The 14,975-nt window shown below is 36.2% G+C and overlaps 1 protein-coding gene across 1 annotated transcript; it reads left to right on the top strand.

Annotated features, from left to right (window-relative positions):
* Positions 1-1,229: 1,229 nt before the first annotated feature.
* LOC143741832 (plexin-C1-like) lies at positions 1,230-14,024 on the top strand. The gene is made up of 15 exons (XM_077234307.1): positions 1,230-2,257; positions 2,444-2,569; positions 2,689-2,823; positions 2,947-3,047; positions 3,229-3,337; positions 3,434-3,593; positions 5,116-5,224; positions 5,399-5,489; positions 5,685-5,720; positions 6,122-6,255; positions 6,361-6,540; positions 10,591-10,699; positions 10,880-11,047; positions 11,133-11,294; positions 11,450-14,024. Exons 1-15 carry the CDS (start codon positions 1,337-1,339, stop codon positions 11,534-11,536), a joined length of 2,628 nt encoding a protein of 875 aa, XP_077090422.1. The 5' UTR covers positions 1,230-1,336; the 3' UTR covers positions 11,537-14,024.
* The last annotated feature ends 951 nt before the right edge of the window (positions 14,025-14,975 follow it).

Below are 14,975 nucleotides of genomic sequence, written 5' to 3'. Positions count from 1 at the left end.
TACTAGACACTGCAAATATTATTTGTTAATGTGTAGCTGATATTGCTGTAGACGTCAGCGCTTCATAATTTACAAATAGATAGTCACTTGTCTTCATCTAGGCGTAATTCCACTGTAGGCTAAAGAGCCACTGAAAAAAACTACACATATGCCTATGATTGATGACAACTGTTATTTATATATAAAAATATTTATATGGCTGTCAGACATATATAAATATAATTAAATGCAATAAATGTAGGCTAGTTACATGCAATCTTCTTGTCACAGTCAAAATACTTATTTCAATCAAATTGAATAAATATTTTTTCGCCAGGTTAGGCGACTGATCAATACATTCTATTCTGATGGAGGGAGAAGATCCAGTCAGATGAGATGATTAAGGCAAACTGTATTTCTTAACAGCAGACATTCAAATAATTCATCCGATCAGAACAGTTAAAATCACTTCTAATATTTCTAAGTAAATAATTCAAACACTCTGAGTATAATATTCATAGCCTAAAGATGATTAAAGTTGGTTGAGAGAATGTACACACATTAAATATGTCAGAAAGTTGTTCATCTTAATACAATACACAATACAGAACTACTGCACGTCTCTTCTGCAAGATGTTCAGCTAAGATAACATTCGTTTATCACTTTATTCTGAGACATTCGAGCATTTGTTATCTGTCTATTGAGACTCTTGACCAGCAGGCAGCCTACAAAAGTTCACCCATATGTCAATCAGCTACATTTGAGGCATAAAGATTCATAAAAGAAAAGCATTAAACATACATTTCAAATGATAATAATGGAAAACACATCAAAATGATAGTAATGAGAAACACATCAACATGATGATAACGATTTCTTAAAATATGATAATTACATTTGATTAAATTATATTTAAGATCTAAATGATTAAATGATAAAACATAGGCAAATGATAAAACAAGCAAGAAATATCTATATTGTTTCCCTGCTGCATCATTATTTTATAAATATGAAGCTGTTTTTACACCACAAGGGGGCAGCAGTAGCCTAACCAAAGGATTGCACAACTTCGCAAAGGTAAAGTTAATAAATATAAAGTCTGCGGTCAATAAAATAATTTCAAGAGAGAGTAGCCTACATATATTGTTCTTTTTACTCTAATTTAATGAAAGATTATAAAAAGTGTCTCATCATGAAATGGTATACTCTGTAACTTACAAAACAAGTCAGGAAGTCATCAAGCATCTTAAGAGCCGCTGCTTTCACTTCCATTCACTTCAGTCGTGGACGCATCTGAGCGCAGTTGATCGCTGTGACAAGATCTCCAAACTTCAGCTGATCTCTCAGATATTTAAGATGAGAGGATACTTACTTGGAATACTTGTGGTCCCACTTTTGAAACATTGCATTTGCGGTGATGTGGTGAACTTTGATGGAGACATCAAGGACTTTGTAGTTGGTAAAAGTAAGTTGTTCGTTCTTACTGACCATCGACTACATCAGATGAGACTCGATCTTTCAGAGGAGAAGAGGAAGGACATCACTAATGCCACTCATCAATATAGAGTCAACATTCTAGTGCCTTTTGACGACAACGACACCCTGATAACCTGTGGGACCTTTAGAGATGGATATTGTGAAGTTCTTGATCTAAATGACATTACAAAGAGTATTTACGATGAAAGTATATCGGTAGGACCGAAACAGAATGATAACTCTGTTGCGTTCATAGCAGGTCCAAGTACCAGTAGGCCTGGGTACCTTTTGGTTGGGAATAAGGAAGAACAAACAAAACCTCAAGATCCGTATCCTGTTGTTAAATTGTGGAACACTTTACAATCTCAAACTGGTGGGATTTTCAACTTCATAGGAGAAGGAACAACCCCCTTCATCCAGAGCACCGCTACAGATGTGGAGTTTGTTGACGGATTCCAGAGAGTTTCATCGTTGTACTTATTTCTCAACGCAAAGACTGACTCAAAGTCGGAGAGTAAAGTGCACGTCCTGTTGATGGACAGCAATAAAAGAAAAAAGACAGAGATCGTCAGATCCCTACAGTCTGCAACGATAGAGTGCTGCAATGATAAAGCTCGTCCAGTGCTCGCCGCCTCCACCGTTATTCCCTCAGGGAACGGTGTTATTTGGGCAGGAGTGTTCAGTGCGCAGAATCAGCAGGATCCGGAGAACACCGCGCTGGCTCTGTACGACATCAGTGCAGTTCGGGGCCGAGTGAAGGGTTTCTGCACTACTTTTGATTCTGAGCCATGTGATTCTGAGGTTGGAAAAATCAGCATTTATGTGCTCAATAGACACATTTGCTTAATTATTATTATTTTTTTTTTTTTACAAATGTAGTTTTATCGATTTGAGTAATAATAGTAATATAATGTAGAATATGTTGCATGACAAAACTTAATTTCACTATTCATCAAAGTCATAATATTTTTGTTCTTTGTATTGCAGAGTGGTAGTAACCTTCAGCCGCTCTCTGTGGTGTTCAAGTACAGCTCAATGTCATCAGTGGCAGCAGTTAGAAGTGGATCCTGGATTGTGTTGTTCATAGGAACCAGTGATGGACAACTGATAAAGGTCTCCTTCATCTCTCAATAAGTTTTAATTTCTAAATTCCTGGGCTCCATTTAATCTGTTGTTTAACTCTGCATTTGAACTACTACAATTATAATTTGTATTTCTGTTTGTTGTTCTAGCTGGTTTTGGATGAGAAATTCAGACCAGGCTGTCCAATAGTGCTGTACAAATCTGATGATGAACGAGCAGTGCTTCCCAGAATGCACTTTGATCCAGTAGATTTCAAATATATCTACATCGCTCTGAGGAAAGAGGTGAGGTTTAGAAATGTGCAATTAAAAAACAAACCATTGGCAGTATGTCTCTACTCAACTGTGTTACATTAAATCGTCATACTTCTCTCTTTCTGCTCATGTATTTGATGTATTTTGATGTAGCTCAGAAGAGTGTCTGTGGTTCAGTGTGCTAAATACAGCTCTCTGAAAGATTGCAGAACTGCTCTGGATCCTCTCTGCGGATGGTGTTTAAACACACAGAGGTCAGTCTGCCTCTATCACATGTGATTGATTTATCACACATCGCATTATCTGCTTATCATCACTTAATATGCCATATGGTTCCTTGTAGAACAGTCTTTTAAATTCTTATCATCTATATTTACATGGTGAGCAGTGTGCAAACAGATCTGTACGTGATATATTGATGATGTTTTTATCTAGATGTTCTACTCAAGATGAATGCTCAGATACTTCATGGGTGTCCATCCCACAAAACTCTCTTAAGACACAGCTGCTTTCTTTCCAGATGACAGAGAATTCTTCTAGAAAGGTAGAGGGTCGTAATCTTAAAGTATTTATCATAATTTAGGGAATATATTTAATAAATAATTTATATGACTACCAAACACTGCCCTCTGCTACACAGGTTACGCTACATCTTGCCTTGAGTCTGGAGAGCACAGGAAATCCCGCCTTCTCATGTTCCTTCACCACAGGAAGTGTGAATCTGTGTGACGGGTCTGATCTGACTGCAGTTTTCCCAAACTGCTCCTGTAGATTTTCAGACCACATACTTTATACTGGAGGTTAGTTTTCTATTAAAGGGGTGGGTGATTATGATTTTACTTTTCTAACTTCAGTTAGTGTGTAATGTTGCTGTTTGAGCATAAACAATATCTGCAAAGTGCAACGCTCAAAGTTCAAAGCAAAGGAAGATATTTGCTTTTAAAGAAATAGTTTTTTAAGAACTAGAACAAACGCCTGGTAGGGACTACACGACATTCCTCCTGGGTTGGTGACATCACTAACCATAAAATGTACATTAACCCGCCCCTAGGAACACGGAGTCCATGTTGAGAAGAGGAAGAGTTGTTATAGTGGAGCACATTTGTGAGTCTGCTCAAGCTGCTCAAGAGTCTGCTCAAGCATATTCTGTCATGATAATCTATGAAATCGCTCGTGTGGGCCTGTTGTAAGATGCCTAGAGAGTGACATGCTATTGCATTTGTGTCACAAATGCATTTGTATTGCATGTGCTCATTTGCATTTAAAGGGACACACAAAACAACACGTTTTCACTGACCCTCAAAAAGGGACAACTTTAACATGCTGTAAAAAATTATCTGTGGGGTATTTTGAGCTAAAACTTCACATAAACACTCTGGGGACAACATAGACTTATTTTACATATTGTAAAGAGGGGCATTATACCACCCCTTAAAGGGTTAGTTCACCCAAAAATTAAAATTCTGTCAGTATTTACTCACCCTCATGTTGTTCCAACTTCGTAAGACCTTCATTCATCTTCGGAAAACGAATTAAGATATTTTTGATGAAATCTGAGAGCTGGATCACTCCTCCATACTAGTCCATAGGCTTCTTCAGGGATTGAAATTGCCGGCCTCGAAAAGTTATTAAAGACATTGTTAAAATAGTCCAATTTACTACAGTGGCTCAATCTTAAGTTTATCAAACGACGAGAATACTTTTTGTTCGCAAAAAACAAACAAAAATAACGACTTTATTTCAACTATTCATTTCCTTCTCTGTGGGCCTCGAGTCAGTTCACTAGTGTAATAGTGTACGCTTCTGTTGTTGTACGTCAAACGCATCACACACATGACCTGCGTCGGCCAATAGTGAGCCTATGTGTGACGTAGCTCTACGCTATTACACTAGTGAACTGACTCGAGGCCCACAGAGAAGGAAATTAATAGTTGAAACAAAGTCGTTATTTTTGTTTGTTTTTGCGCACAAAAAGTATTCTCGTCGCTTGATAAACTTAAGATTGAGCCACTGTAGTCACTTGGACTATTTTAACAATGTCTTTAATAACTTTTCGGGGCTGGCAAGTTTCAATCCCTGAAGAAGCCTATGGAGGAGTGATCCAGCTCTCAGATTTCATCAAAAATATCTTAATTCGTGTTCCGAAGATGAACGAAGGTCTTACAGGGTTGGAACAACATCAGGGTGAGTAAATACTGACAGAATTTTCATTTTTGGGTGAACTATCCCTTTAAAGTTGTATATGCTCTATTATACAGCATATTTTTGTAGTCAGAATATGATTTTATTTATAACCCTTAAAATGTTTGATAATCTATTCAGTTTCAGAAGTCTCTGCTACTGTTACTATAGAGGATCAGAAGATCACAGAGATGCTGACACTGAGGAACTGCTCCAGTATCACAGATAACACAAATGCTTCTTATACACAGTGAGAAAATGAAATTCAGGGTGAAAAATTGCATAATGCAGAAATTATAACACAGATCTTTTTAGGTTATATTAATACTTTATACTTTAATTTATTAATACTTTATACTTTAAATTATTATATTTTAATATTTTAATACTTTAAAATATATCGATGATTTGTGCATGAATGCAGGTGTGTGCAGTGTATCTCATCTGGGTGTCAGTGGTCCTCCTCTCAGCATTGTGATTGGACACATGGAACTGGACCGCAGTTACTCATACAGGTGAGACATACTGTATTCTACAATCCAGTTCTTCATTATACCTATATGTATTGGGAAATACGTTTACGTAACCTTTATAAAGTTTCAAGATGATATTAATTCATTGTTAATAGCTTAAATATCATTGTTTTGACTGAAAAAATCAGGAAGTAAATGAACCGCTTAGTTCTCTCTCTCTCTCTTTCTACCTTTTAGGATGCATGTAAAGATCTCTCTAAGATTGCCTACAGAGTAAGTGTTTTACTGATTATGAACCCAACTTCACAGAATAGGGATGTTGTTTTTTCAGTATGTTCCTACTTCAAGATTTTCATTTTTGAGGAACTATTTGCTTTTAAAATGATTTTAAAACAAAAGTTTCTTTCTTCTATATCATATCAGCAGTAATTATTTGTCACAATCATTATGCTTTTTAAACTACTGGTATGAATATTATATTATTGATATATATTTACTTATATTTAATTACTGCACATTATTATTATTATCATTTATAAAAGGTATGTAATAAAATGTACTTTTATTTCTGTTGTTTATTAAAGAATGCTTTGGTCATATATTAAGTGGATATAGATTATTTTTTCTTCCTGTATGGCCTTTCTTTACTGAGTGCAACATTTTGTGTCCTGTAGAAACCAGAGATTCTCTCTCTAGAGCCCAACAAGGTTTCTTTCCATGGCAGAAACAACGTTTTACTAAGAGGAAGGAACCTGGAATCTGTCACTAAAATCCATATTCAAGGGGATCTGGACTGTATTCCTAAAGAGTGAGATTCTGTGTGTTTGTGTTTAGTTGTATTTATGAATGTGTGTAGATTATATTATATTAGATAAATGATATTGTATATCTGTGCATGAATGTTTCCCCTCAGATCTCCGGTGTTTGATCGCTCCAGTGACACTTTAAGGTTCCACATTCCTCCCAGTGGAACTAAAGGAACAGTGAAAGTGTGTGTTGTTACTCCCGACGACCGTTGTCATGGTAACAGTATCATCACTTACAGACCTCAGCCCAGTTGCATAGGAATACAGCCCACAGTCTCCTGGAGGAGGTAAGAGCTTTCAGACCACTGGCAGATCAGTGTCCATATAACATCAGTGCCTTGAGATGACAACGGCACATTTTAATTACTTAATCTAATGTCATACAGCCCATTTTAGACACGGAATTTGCAAGAATGCTGTTAATGTGGGAAAATAATATTTGCAGTGTAAAAAATAACTGAAATAAAAAACCCACTCGTATGCAAGAAAGGTCAGTTAATTTCCTACATGTTTTGTCTTTGTTCTGAGAGCTGCAGTTTGTAACGGTCACTTTGTGCATATACGGTAATTTGAGGTACAATGAGAACTGCACATGTGTGTAGAGAGTGTGTCTGTAATAGATGTGACAGGTGAGCAGGAGAAGAGGTAACCGCTCTACCGACTTTTGTACACTTTCTTTTATTTCCCTTTCTATTTGTGACCAGAGTTGAATGTTTATTTTAAACCCGGGGAAAATATGCCATGCCTCTTTTCCTCTGACACCACATATTGTTTTTCTCTCTGGGCAACAACATCTCAACTTTGTTTTACAAAGTTCACTGACTCATGTGTGACCAATACTGGTCTTTAGTTTAGTAAGAGCAAACTGCTTCCTAACAGCCAGACTGTTTTCATGTTTTTGGCAGGTTTTACTTCCATTGGTTGCTGAAACGTCTTGAATGTTGTGTCTTTGTGTTTATGTATGTGAAATACCTTTATGAAAAAGAAGTTTATTCAAGTGTTCTATTAGTATACTTCTTTTAAACTAAAAATAAGAAAGTATAATTTAAGTCTACATTTTATATACTTCTCAAAAATATACTTTTTGTGCTTCTCAGAAATATACTTAAAATTACACTTAAGTGTACTTGACTTATACTGAGAGACAAGTCTAAGTATATTTGGCCTGTACTTGTACTCTTTTGATCGAGATAAAAGTATAATTAAGTATTCAAAGTATACTTGGCTTGTAGTTGTGTTAAATCTTTTGATTGAGTAGCCTATTAAATACACTTTTTTTACATAGTTTTTCATATACAATCTTATGAAACTTACATTGTTTTAACCTGTTAGCAGCTAACCGTTGCCAGAGCGTCGGCGCACTGACGCGTTTTTTGTTTATTTAGTTCAAATTTACTATCAGATTTAATGTTATACCTTGACAAACTATACATCGTTAAAAAGATATAATACTCAAGATTCAGTATTTGACCACTATTGTATTCTGAGAAACTTATAGTGACAGTTATGTCTTAATTTGTGTCAGGAGTTATGAAATAAAAAAATGAGTCGATACCTTTAATATGAATTATGAGCGTCAGCTGGTCCATTCATAAAAAACACTCCGTGCTGTCGTCATGACAGCGATTCACAAAACATCGTCCCTCAGGGCTTTAGCTCAAAAATGTGCAGACTTGGAGAAATATTGATATATTCTCATAGATTCACATCATATTTCTATATACAGGAATAATATTTATTGAATTTATACCCAAATGCGTCGATGTAATCATTATGATCGCTTCTTACTGAGATGTGCTGTGTTTTCAATTCATACCAATAGCCTGAGGGCGCTATATGCACAATAACAGTCCATATATGGATCATGAAGAAGAACCTTAGTCATGTGACATTCCAGGACGTCACTGATACAGAAAGTAGCTGACAGAGATCGCTGTAACATGCAGATAAAGATGTTTTGAAGACAATAAACATGATTGCAATGATATTTGAGTTACCTGTGTTCTTCAAGCCATGCCAGGTATTTCATAATAATAGATTATATTTATAATGTAATGCTAATCGATATAGATTTCATCATCGTGCAGAACACTATAAATAATACATTTTCTGTCGGATTTTTTTTATCTGAAGCCAAATTAGATCACAGAAGATTATTTAAAACACTCGACTTGCGTTATAAAGTAAGTTTGGAGCACAAACATGGTTTTAATCTCATAAATGATCGTGTATTGATGGTGTGCTAAGCTAACATGCTAGCTAGCCAAGGTGCACCTGCCACCAGCAGTTATTGTTTTATGATTTTTTTCTAAATAGGAATGCTTACTGAAATGTTTCAGTGCATTTGATACCAGTTTCAAATATTTAGTGAGAACTTTGATAAAAGAAATTAGGTTTTGAAACCCTATGAATAGCCTGTGAATAGCCAGTCGTTAGTAGCTATAATGCAGACAAAAGAAATGCATATTTAGAGCCATAACCAGTCTGGAGAGGTGTAAATGTGTGCAGGGAGAGACTGACTCTGAATGGGGCTCGTTTACACCACAAAACAATAGAGACAATAGACTGAATAGATGACTCAGAAGATGACTAAACATCAGTTTGCATTTTAGAGTCTAATCAAAATAAAGTAATTTGACATGATCTTGAAAAACATTTAACTAAATACAGAGTTTTAGACTTATCGTTTTCAGATTTTAAATATAAAATGGTCACACATATGGCTTTAGCTGCAGTGCATTTCTAGATTGCTCCAGGGCCAACTTCAATTTTATTTTTATGAAGATGTTTCATAAAAATAAATTTCTAATAACTTTACAAAACTTTGAAGCTATTTAAAAAAAAAAATTCATTATGACAATAATTAATTCTACATTTACAATAAACTACTAGGTGTCAGCTTTCAAATGAGATCATACTTGTGCTTTTAGTGCAAAGGGTTCATGAACTGTATCTGTTTAAGTTTGGGTATGCCATTTCTGGGGATTTTTCAAAAGTGGGCTTGAAGCTTAACAGGTTAAAATATTGATTAGAATATTTATATAAAACGTACATATTTCTAATTCTGGGTATCTGAATTTTTGTGTAGGCTAGTCCACTGGTAGTGCACATAGGAATTTACTTGTAATTCTACTTTACTATTTTCCCACTGAATTTTCCAGCTATCTATATTTTCACTTTTATACAGTAGGGGGCGCTATGACACATCTTCTAGTACAGAATCTCTGGATCAAAACACAGGAGGAGAAGAAGCTAAAACAAGTGATAGAAGATTGCTCACTGTGTAAAATAATGTGATCATCAAACATTAAACAGCATTTAAATCAAAACTTCTCGGTTACTTAAGTAACCTCGGTTCCCTGAGAAGAGGGAACAAGTATTTAGTAAGGCTAGCTTACGTTATGGGAAAACTCCTTTTATCGAGAATATTGAGGCAAAATGTTTAAAACGCAGTGCAGCTGCACAGCAGACACAGATGGCTAGCACGGTTATTGCCTGTGCTGCGGCAACTGCACGAACCTATGGCGAGGCGGCTCAGACGCGGAACCAATCAGGTTGCTTCGCGCCCTGGCTCCTCAGAGGCCGTCAGGATGGGCGTGGCCTAAGCCTTTATATTGGCCCATTCAGCCAAAAGGAATTCAGGTTAAGTCGACTGAAGCGATAGCACAATAGCGCGGCGGGGTTACGCAATACTCGTTCCCTCTTCTCAGGGAACCTAGGTTACGTAAGTAAGATAGATAGAAGATAGTAGCACTGCAAGTGCAAAAATAATATGTAAATAGTAAACTGTAAGTATAATGTTATGTTCACTTAAAGAAAACTTACAAGTATACTTGCAGTATAAGCTAGTAAACTAGTAGTTTACTGAGAGTACACTTCAGTGTGTACTTTCATAAACTAAAAAATGTACTACTTGTATTAAAATAGTAGGCCTAAACTACTAGTATAGGCTACTTAAAAGTTCACTTGTAGTGAAGATGCATTACAAATGAGAAACCTAGTTGTGTACTTAAAGTTTACTGCTGTTATACTTAAACGTATACTTTTATATACTAAAAGTGGGCCAATTTAGTCCCAAGAAGTATTGAAATAGTTCACTTACAAGTTTACTACAAGTAAACATTGATATTAGTATACTTACTACATAAAGGATACTTAAAAATATTCATGAACATTACTTAAGTATAGTTCATAAAATTAACTTGAAGTATACTTCTTTTTCATTCACATGCTGGAAAGTTAGTGGGAGGAATTAAAATGTTAATACTGTACTTTTACTTTAACATTGTTTATTAGGTATTATTGCCTGAAATTGGTTTTAATGTCTCTTCATTCAGTGGTGGAAGGAAGATTGGTGTTCAGGGGAGCAATATGGAATCTGTGGAATCAGTTATTGTCCGTCACTCTAATAAAGTGCTTCAAACACATTACAGCACAAGCTCAGGGGTAAGACTGACACACAGAGGTCAAAGAGCGAATTAGCGAATGCTAATTTTGCAGTAAATTTTGAGATCAGAAACTTGCAGTATGACATGTAAAAACTCTTATATGTCAAAAAATCAAGGGGATAAAATCATTAATTTAAGTCATAATCGAGTCATATTTTCATTGTCTCTCTTTTCTCAGGGCTTGTGGTTTCATTCCCCCCGTTATGATGGCACTGGACTGTTAAGCTTTTTAATGAAAGTTGGGAACTCCACTATTGACTGTGGGTATTTGTCCTACGAGCCTGATCCAGAATTCACTAGATACAACACCTTACAGGTGGCCAACGACCTACTGGTAAACATTCAGGTAAAGAATTGCTAAAAACTGAGCAAGATCTGAACTTTATAATTTGAGTAAACACAAATTCATCTTGTGGATCTCTGTTTCTCAGAAAAAGACAGATGTATTGAAACTGAGTATGAGCGAGGTGAATGTGACGGGTCTACAGGGAGATCAGCAGTATCAGTGTGTTTTGGAGGTGTCTGAGTCCAATGCCATCATCTGTAAGATTAAAGGAGAATCAGGAGCCGTCACAGCAGTGGACTCAATAACTGTACGTCTGTTTTTGATATTTTCAATTCTTTGGTAAATCTATTAACATGGAAGTTCACAATTTGACTTGATAATTGCTGCTAACACTGCTGTGTTAAGTTTAATCTTACTCAATTTCATGAGATTAAAAGACATTTCTTTTCATTGTCATTTCAGATCACGATTGGGAATTATGTTCTCGGGATGGGGAATACAAAGGATTTGTTCTGCCTTAGTCCACAGAACACTCCTGGCCAAGTATGAAAGAGCAATGAAAACACTCACTGGAAAAATGCTTAAAATCATTATTTGTAGTTTGTATTTTCTTTTATATTCTTCTTATTCAACTTTAAATAAAAAAATTATGTTTTGTCATTGCTTTAACTATTCAACAACCTCTGCTTTCAAATATCTTGTGAGAGTACCTGCAGAGGAGTGGTTTGTTATTTAGTACTTAGGTACAGTTATTTTGTAATAGAATGCTTATAGAAGAAAGTTATTTTTGTTATTAATCTGATCATTTATGTTATCAGTATACTGCTTTACACTTCATCACATGTACTATGTTGTATACTAAAGATTCTACATTTTTAACAAACATAGCTGGTGTGCATAACATTTTAATATTTTATAATAGTGCCTTAATATTTCATACATTTTCATTCAATAACATAACATGTATAAAGTGTGCAAATATCAGCCTAGTTCAGCTAGGCTAATATTATTATTAGGCTGTTTTTGTTGTTATTACTATCATCATTATTATGCCAGAATGTGTTGCATGAACCGATGAGTTAAATGATTTTCAATGTAAAGAATTATGTTCTTAAGTAGATGTGTTATATAGCCTACTTTCTTTCTGCATATAGGCTACTGTATGGCTACAAATGAAGGCCTATGCTTTTTCTATCTTCTGCGAAGTGCGTGATATTTGTGTCCAGTACGATATTTGTTTCATATTTATTTTCAAAGCCTTACATAGGAGTCAGGACAATAATACTGTAAGGCCGTCTAACTCCATCCAATGGCGGTATTCGAATTAGCGGTGAAGGTCTCTGCGTGTTACTGTCTTTTCTCGTGGCAAAGTATTTTTGGTTAAATGCAATACATTTTATCTTATGTATTAACTCGTTTCATCTGACTCCATAAAATGAAAAGGTTTTTCAATGATATCTGTGCATCATTAAATATACGTTAATGTTTGACTATTCCTTTTAACTCCAATGAAAATAAAGTCAAAGTCTGTTAGAATAATCATATATAACAATTTATTATGTCAGGTAAATGTATTATTACAATTCCATAATCAATTGAAAGATAATCAATGCAAACCATCAAATGTTCTAGAACAAAGGGGAAAAAGTTTACCCGACAGGCTGAGAGTCTCGCAACTCTCAGCCTCACGGGCCGATCTCAGATATAGAAAAGGCCCTGAGCTCTCGCTGCGTTTCATTATATACCCAGACCTCATTTCAAATCTAAACATCATTCACAGTGGAAATTTACCTGTAAGTCACCATTTGCTAGCAGTGGAAAATTAGCGTTCAGTCAAATGGTCGAAGGTGTTAACTCAAAGACACACCCTCCAGTATTGGAGGGTGTGGAAGATATTTCTAAACTTCCTAAGAACTTTATTACCTTTTGGGTTTACTTCTTTGGGAATGAGACATTTGTACCAGTCGTACTGTGACATTTTAAATAATACTAAACATGAAAATACTCTGTGATAATCATTCACATTAAAACTACATTTTCTTGGGTGCATTCAGGTGGGGGTGAGGGGAGATGTAGATGAAGTTGGTTCGGAGGTGAGACTTTCGTCTCAATGGTGCATGAAGGCCAGTTCAAATGGTAATCTCCAGAGAGGTCCTTTTGTCCTCTCAGTGTCTGGTCACCCCCGAAACAGACTGTCTGGAATTTCCTAATTTATCAATTCTTACAGTTCCCTCCTTGACTCCGTGGGTCAAATTCAAATGAGCTCCTATGGAGTCACTTATAAACATCTGTTGTAATCCTTGAGATGTCACTGAAAAATTGTCTTTTCAATGTTAGTATCTGTAGAAGCTTGCAGATGACTGTGTTCACCTGCAGAACGCCTGGTCTCACCAGGTGTATGTAGCTTGAGCTAGCAGGTGGATGAATGCGTTCAGGTTTTCTTCTTGCGTTTCAGCCTAGAATGTGAGCAAAGTTCATAAAGTCAATCTGGACCTTTGTGACTTGTTCAGTCGACGTGTCATTCCTTCATAGAGAAACTTCTGCTTCTCTGGCACCTTCCCCATGATGATAATCTGACCCTCTTGACCAATCCTGTCACCTCCAGCAGTGCGGTTGTCTGGGCAGACCTCAATGGATGAAGGCGTTCTCCTTGGTTCCACACTGCCTCGTATGAGACACCTGAAAATCGTCTTAAATGTCCACTTCACGATTGAGCACTTATGAACTTGAAGCCATGAGGAAATGCATACGAACACATAATGCAACAAAACAAAATCATGTCATGTTCAATGTAAAATACCATGTTCTTGTCAGCAAGTGCGAATGGTACATCTGTCTCATATGTTTCTGAAGGTCCTGAATGGTAAGGATGTCTCATATTAAATATCCAATTCTTAAATATATATATTTTTTGGTCTGAATTATATAAAGAAAATGCAGCAAGAGGTCAGTGTAATCAAAGCAATCAAATAGATTCTATGGATCAAGAAGTCATGTAATAACAACAATACTATTCAATAAATGCATATGTATATAATAATCAGTGTTTGTTCAGGAATCTTCCAATGCCAGCCACTTATGCAAATCTAAGAAGTGACTTGGAACATGCTTAAATGTATTCAAGAATGGAGATTGTTCATTCCTTGCAACAGGTGTGAGAGTGTGTGTTTGTGTGAGGGTGTGTGTGTCTGTGTGTGAGTGTGAGAGTTTGTGTGAGAGAAAGAGAGAGAGCGAGAGAGAGTGTGTGTGTGTATTTGTGTGTGTGTGTGTTGTTGGCTAAGTCACAGTCAATGACAGGGTTGAATTGTATGCATTGCACTGATTTGTGACTGTAGCCATTAATATGTATATTCCAGTGTTTTCCCATGAGTTGGCAGAGTGTTGTGAATCGCGTATGCTATGTCATGGGATCAGCTTTCCCATCCTATGTGTGTGAAGCTATCCGGATCTGTTAATGTGAATATGTACAATAGGTCTTTAGTGAGGTGATCTTCTTATGATGTATAGTGTTCAGCCTGGATAGATTTGATCTATTCCAGGTGATGGTGATGTGAGGGTGTAGTGATGGAGGAGTGTGTTCAGTGTTCGTGTCTAGGAGATGGGTGGAATCTAATCTATAATAATTGTGTTGTAAATTTAGTTCCAGTTCTATACTGGGAGGTCATGCTTATATAGTGGTGTGCTATTGTGTGATGTTAATGGCCTCTTGAAGTGTCTTTTCACCCATCTCCCGAGTCTTAGGTTATGTTCTAACAATCCCGCTGTCCTGGCTCTGATGCAGGTTGGGTCCGGCCCATCCTGGCATCCGTCCTTCAAGGAATTGCAGTAATACACCTGAGACAGAAACAAATGCAGAGAGAACCACAGTTAATTCTGATGTTTTCAACAGTTTCAAATTCAGACATGTGGAATTCTTCTCCTTGCTCCATTATCATGTCCATTCAGTGCAGTGTGTGACACCTAAAAGCTGCTCTTGAAGTGGAGCCTT

Source organism: Siphateles boraxobius, unplaced genomic scaffold (genome assembly GCF_051911475.1).
Source record: "Siphateles boraxobius isolate OS27281-9 unplaced genomic scaffold, OSU_SipBor_1 19, whole genome shotgun sequence".
NCBI lineage: Eukaryota > Metazoa > Chordata > Actinopteri > Cypriniformes > Leuciscidae > Siphateles > Siphateles boraxobius.
The sequence above is the reverse complement of the archived record's forward strand: the minus strand, read 5'-3'. Positions and strand labels throughout refer to the sequence as shown.